The 6032-nt window shown below is 57.5% G+C and overlaps 1 protein-coding gene and 1 long non-coding RNA gene across 9 annotated transcripts in view; one reads left to right on the top strand and one right to left on the bottom strand.

Annotated features, from left to right (window-relative positions):
- The window catches only part of LOC309654491 (endophilin-A3), a 661335-nt gene that overhangs the window by 372873 nt on the left and 282430 nt on the right, over positions 1-6032 (bottom strand). For 3 of the 8 annotated variants that reach the window (XR_014260293.1, XM_082448500.1, XM_082448509.1), the window contains exons 1-2: positions 2286-2417; positions 686-811 (exon numbers count right to left, since the gene is read on the bottom strand). Coding sequence is in view for 6 of the 8 variants with exons in the window: in XM_082448500.1 (XP_082304626.1) it covers positions 686-778 (93 nt within the window). In the remaining 2 variants the exon portion in view is untranslated. Of the gene's footprint in view, positions 1-685; positions 812-2285; positions 2740-6032 lie in introns of those variants that run through there. The other 5 variants (XM_082448508.1, XM_082448510.1, XM_082448511.1 and 2 more) reach the window with 5 other exon arrangements.
- Positions 1-6032, top strand: part of LOC309654607 — a 535162-nt gene that overhangs the window by 284993 nt on the left and 244137 nt on the right. The gene's annotated exons all lie outside the window — the stretch shown is intronic.

Raw genomic sequence — 6032 nt, 5'->3', positions numbered from 1 at the left:
GGAGGGAGGAAGGGAGAGAGAGAGGGAGGGAGGGAGGAAGGTGGGGGGGGAGGGAGGGAGAGAGGGAGGGAGGGAGGAAGGGAGAGAGGGAGGGAGGGAGGGAGGGAGGAAGGGGGAGAGAGAGGGAGGGAGGGAGGAAGGTGGGGGGGGAGGGAGGGAGAGAGGGAGGGAGGAAGGGAGGGAGGGAGGGAGGAAGGGAGAGAGGAGGGAGGAAGGGAGAGAGGAGGGAGGGAGGGAGTGAGGAAGGGAGAGAGAGAGGAAGGGAGAGAGAGAGGGAGGGAGAGAGGACTGCAAAACAGTGTGATATGTGTTGATAGACATAAACACAATACTTATTTAGTGGCTGAGCTAATGCCACAACCTGGCCTCTGCCCATTCATTGTGTCCTGGCCTGTAGCAGCCAAGTCTCTACAGTGCACATACAGACAGCCGTTCCAGACTGAAAGAGACAGGATCCATCACAGCCCCAAGTTATCACTCATACATAGCATCCACAGTGGTATCAAGGCACAGCGCTCGGAGAGGACCCAAGGGATTAGATTATGCTTACAGCTAAGTCAACCAGAAATACCACTTGCTGGAGGTAAGAAACAATTAGATTCCCTTTGGTATAAGATTAACATTAATCATACCACATCTTAGGTGATCTAGAATGAAACTCCTAAATAAACAGAGGGATGCCTACCATTCCTCTTCCCCTCCCTATTACCTGCAGGAGGGCAGAGTGCATGAAGACCATCCATATCAGCAGCCACCAGGGGCTCTTCCAGGAAGCCATGGGGTCTGGTCTCCTGGGGGTCTCACTTGCAGCCTAAAAAGGAGGAAAGATTTGGTTTCCAATCAGCTCTGGACCCAGTGGCAGCACTCATGACTTAACAGACCAACCAAAGGGAGGAACCCTGAGCCCCACATAATGTCTTGGAAAGGTTTGTGTTGGTCCAGGATGGAGCTACCTATTACAGGGTACAGGCTGTCTCGGGCTCTCTTTAGGAGGAGTCCACATCAAAGTCAGGAGGGCAGCTAGACCAGCCTCCAGTGTGCAACCCATACCTCCAGCCCTCCAGAAGCTGAGCCATCTCTGCACCAGCCACTTCCCAGCCCATTTGTCAGCAGCAGGGTGTGGCTATTGGCATCCGACTCAGGAAGCCCGCATGGAGCCAAGGGTTAGGGCACCTGCCAGCTTCCGCTGCTTCAGGCAAAAATGAGTTTAAGCCCAACTAAGCCAGCCCAGAGAGGGGAAGGGACCTGCCTAAGGTCACACAGCAAGATGGTGACTTTTCTAGGACTGGATTGCAGGTCTTCTGATGGTTCGAGGCTTTCTCCACCAGAAGTCACCGTTCATCCTCGGAGCCTCAGCCCTGCAGCCAGAGAGGCCTGAGAGCTGAGTTAAGGGAGGTTCGGAGGGCACAGCCTCAGAGCCATACTAGCACAATCTCCTAAAAGCAGGTGAGGGCAAACCAGCAGAGGCCCTCTGAGACCAGGAGGGCAGCGGGGGCTTTCTTCAGAGTTCTCCTGACAGTTGGCAGGGAAATCAGAACGAGGCGAGCCTGGAAAAGCCGAAAAGCCGAGGTCACCCTCGCCTCTCGCTTCGCCTCGCGGGCGCCTTGGCTGAGCCGGTGTCCGGGGGCGGGTCGGTGGCTTCTTTCCATCTGGAGAAAGCATTAAGGGCCTGGCCTAATGCGATCCGCAAATGTGCTGCTGTTTCCGACCTGAGGCGGCGACTCTGGGCCGAAGGGAGGCGGCCAGTGCGGGGCCCTAGGACCGTGCGCCCCCCTCGCTCGCTCGCTCGCTCGCTCGCAGCAGCCGTCCCGGCGCGCACTCCTCCGACTACCCGCCGCCTCGCAGTTCCCGGGCCCCCGCCGCCGCCGCCGCGTCCCAGTCCCGCACGTCCACTTGCTACAGCGGGCGCGTCACTCAGCCCCTGACGCTCTAGGCGCTCGCAACCCACTTGCCAACCGGCCGGACCTTCCGACGCCCAAGACCACTAGGTGCTGTCAGCCCGTTTTCTACCTAGAAAGCCCCAAATCTGAAAACCCCCAACCCGGTGGAGTTCCCCGCAGTCAAGCGCCCCTGAATGTCTCTCCCCCAAACCACCTGGACCCCACGGAGTTTGCCCGGCCCGAGGTCTCCGAGCCTTGCTGAGCGCCCCGGTCCTGAAGCTCCCGGGAACCGAGCAGTGCACCCTCCCGCTCGGCGCCCCGCAACCCCGCTCAGAGGCCACTGCCCCGTCTTGCTCCCCCGGAGAGAGCCTTCCCACCCCCGGGCGCCGAGCTCCTAGCACCCACCTGGCGCCGCAGAAGCGTCTGGGACGTGCAGCCCGGGCCGCGCGGGCTCGGCGCGCACGGAGGAGAGGCGGACAGAAGCGGCCCAGTCAACACCTCGTGCGGAATCCGGGACCGGGACCTTCCCCGACGCTGGCCTCCAGCCCGCGGCGCCGCAGTCGCCGCCGCCGCCGCCGAGAAGTTAAATGGGGCTGGGACGGGGCCGCCCCGCCTCTCCCGCCCCCTCCGGGCGTGCGGAGCAAGGCGCTGGCGGGGGCCCAGAGCCGGAGGGCGCGCGCCGCCACCTGCACCGCCCGGCAAGTGCACGGCGCGCACGGGCGCCCGCCCGCCCTCGCGCCGGCCCCGCGCCTTCCGCCCGTGCAGGGGACGCCGGGGGCGCGAACGGAGCGCGTGAGGGGCCAGGCCAGGCCGGTCGGAGCGCGCGGGGCCGCGGCGACGGCGAGACTCGGCTGGAACGCTCCGCCGCCCGCTTCCTGGAAGCCACTCCTCGCCTTGGGCCGGCCGCCAGGCGTGATGCCAAGAGCCGGGATTGCCGACGCCGCCACCGCCGCCGCCGGCAGGCGCTCAGGGGAAAGGCGGCCGCTGCGCCGCGAGCCAGCCGGGGCGCCCCGCCTCAGCCGGAGCCGGGAGCGGGGATGCCATCGCCCCCCCCCCCGCCACCCCCCGCACTTCCCCGAGCCTCCACCCGCCCCGCCAGGGCCCGGACGCCGACTCTGCTAAGTCAGGCCCAGCGGCCACACGGAGGCTTGCCCGGAACCGCTGGCTCGTGCCTGCGAGCCTCCGGCGCTCCCGGCCAGGCATGAGCAAAGTCGGAGACCAGTGGCCCCACCCGGCCTGCACCGCCTCCGCCTCCGGAGGCGCCCAGTGCAGACCCCGTGCAGGGGCCGGTGGACTCACCACCCGGACTCTTGGCTGCCAGGGACCACCAGCGACCGACCAGTAGGGGTGCCTAGTAAGCGGGTACCTGGTGCCACTTCCTATGAGCCAAGCTTGGGTAACAGAGCTGCTCAGCTGCCCAAACCATGGGGTGCCCAGGCCTGGGATTTGGGGTGGAGGTGTCAGGCACCGGGAGTGGGGTGAATTTCCTCGTGGACTTGTGGAAGTGAAGTAAGGTGGAACGCTTGTCCCTGGCCTTGGCCTAATCTCAGAGGTATAAATCCAAGGGCCGGGGATTGCTTGGAAAGTCTCACTATGCCCCCGGCTAAGTCCTACCACAGTCATCATTTCCTTGGGTGCCTAGTGTGTGCCAGCCACGTGCCAAGCTCTTTATGTGCAGCTCATCTTCATAAGGGCCCTGTGGTAACAGTAGCATTATACCCATTTCATTGATGGGAAAGCTGAGGCCCAGGGGCTAACATAACTTGTACACAGCGAGTTGCAAAGTCAGGGTTGGAGCCCATATCTCTTCCCTCTAAGGCCTCCGTTTGTTCATCTCTGAAGTTGCTCTCTTGCCTGTTCTGTGTTTGGTACATTACAGGTGGTGTTAGAACTTTACGGAGAGGAGCTGGCCCTGCCCGCCTACCTCCCCTATCTTGCCTTCCTTAACTCGGTGACTTCCTCTGGCCAAGAGGAGGATCTCCAGGACGGTCCACGTAAAATGGCTGGAATCTTGCGGGAAGTTAGCAGAGGACATTCAGTATGAAGGAGGCAGAGGAGCAGGCGGCCGTGGGGAGACTAGTCATTGGGGGGGGGGGGGCTGGGCTAAACCAGAAAGAATGCACCCATGTACGGTCGATTCTCCTTATTCACCGTATCAGTTATGTTCTTCTAAAGTAAAGGGAACTTTATAGTGAATTTGGGAATACCAGACCATTGTTCCTGGGGAGGATACAGGGTTAGATTCCTGCCAGCCTCTGGTCACTATATTCTCGTGAACCAATCAATACATATGTGTGTTTCTCCTTAAAGACATCTTACTTAATATATATTGATTCATTAACACTGAACCCACAACACGTGCCTGAATGAAGTTTATCTAACACGGGTATCTTATCTAACACAGGATTTTCTCCACAGGGCACATCACAGCCTTCTTCTGCTTAGGGGCACTAGACAGCACTTCAGCACTGCTCTGGAGGGCCATTTTAAACAGCAGAATCACCAAGAAAAAAAGACCAAAATGTGAAAAGTGGCACTGAATAGGCCCTCAAAGGGTACTTGTTTACAGTATGAGAGCTGAAACAAGAAGGCAGAGCATGGCCTTGATGGAGCTTAGCTGGGAAAATGCATATCAGGCAACTCAAAATGTTCACCCCTCATCAGAGGACCATGAAAGTGCTGCCAGCATTGATTTGGGGGCTGCAAGTAAATTTTAGCAAGTAGGCAAGTTCACAAATATGGAATCTGCAAATAATGAGGATTGACTTTGTGCTTCTCCTATCAGGGTAGGGTAGAGGAATAATGATGTTAACATTTCCAAACACTTACAATGCACCAGGTACCGTTCCAGGTACTTTGCTTGTATTAACTCAGTCATCACATCAGCCTATGGGGTAGGTATAACTTTTATTCCACTTTACAAATGAGGAGACTGATGTAGAAAGATTTAAACACTGCATGCTCTTAGCAACTAGACTATACCGCTTCTCACGTCACTCACATTCCCAAATGGAGTCCATTGCAGAAATTACATGCATATTCAAGATGAAATGGAGAATTCAAAGAGACATTATGCTTGTGCAGTGGCAGCCCTGCACTTCCTGTGACTCAGGAAGGCCCTGAGAAGGCCTCTGGAGTGAGGGCTGGTGGGGGTGTTAGAAACATCTGAGTTGCTCTGCTCTAAAGTATTAGTGGCTCCTGTCTCATTTTCCCTTGGGCACTTTTGATTCTGGAGCCTCTAGGGAGTGCCCACATCAAGTAGGGAGACCAGGGCTGAGGCTTGCTCTCCCACAAGTGCCGTTGAGTATCAGGCCAGCCCCCTCAAGGAACAGTTGGTCGGGAGTGAAAAGCAGAAGGGAAAACGTCACCAGTTCCCTGATGGAAGTTCTGCCTTCCTGTTCACCCTGGCAGGTCTTGCAGTCAGTCCTACGTGTGTGGCTAAGGCACTGTGAGTTAGGATCACAAATTCCTCTGCTCCTCCTCTACGTGTGGGCTGGACCTCACACGTGCAGTCCTCAGATTCACCATCTAACTACCCCAGAGGGCTCTCCATCACCCTGCCCAAGTGTAGACGCAGAGCCATCCCTCAGTCATTTGCACCCACTCTCCCCTCTTCCCTGAAGCCTGCCCAAATATTTAAACAAGACATTGCCAAAGGCATGGAGGTGGGGGAAGATTGGGGAGTGGGAAGAACAGAAGAGAACGAACCCCCAAAAAGCCAAATCTGTCTGATCAGGCCACTGGGTGTGACTGCCCAACCGATCTATCTCTGATGGGGGATGGGGCTCAGATCCTTCCCTGCCCAGCTCCTGGACTACCTCCCCCAATGAGAACCCCACCTCCTGGGGACAAAGGCAGTGCATTTCAATCCTGAGAGGTCTAAGAAACCAAGTTCTGTTTCCTCCCTAAAATCCATCTTCTTGAGTTCCCGGTTTCCCTTATCTGTCTCAGAGTTTCCTACCCCTACTCCCTGCATTGCCTACTGACTGCAACCAGACAAGCACAACAATGCAACATTGGTATGAGAGAGAGACAGAACCAGGGAAGTTCCTACTAGTGAACTTCTGATGCTTCTGTTGGGGTATGTGTGTATTTTACCCTAAGAGAGAGGTGACATCCCTTCAGGGCTTGGGCCTGAATTTGTTCTTGATA

The sequence above is a fragment of the Balaenoptera physalus genome (genome assembly GCF_965194825.1).
Source record: "Balaenoptera physalus genome assembly, chromosome: 2".
Lineage (NCBI taxonomy): Eukaryota > Metazoa > Chordata > Mammalia > Artiodactyla > Balaenopteridae > Balaenoptera > Balaenoptera physalus.
This window is presented reverse-complemented; position numbering and strand designations above follow the sequence as displayed.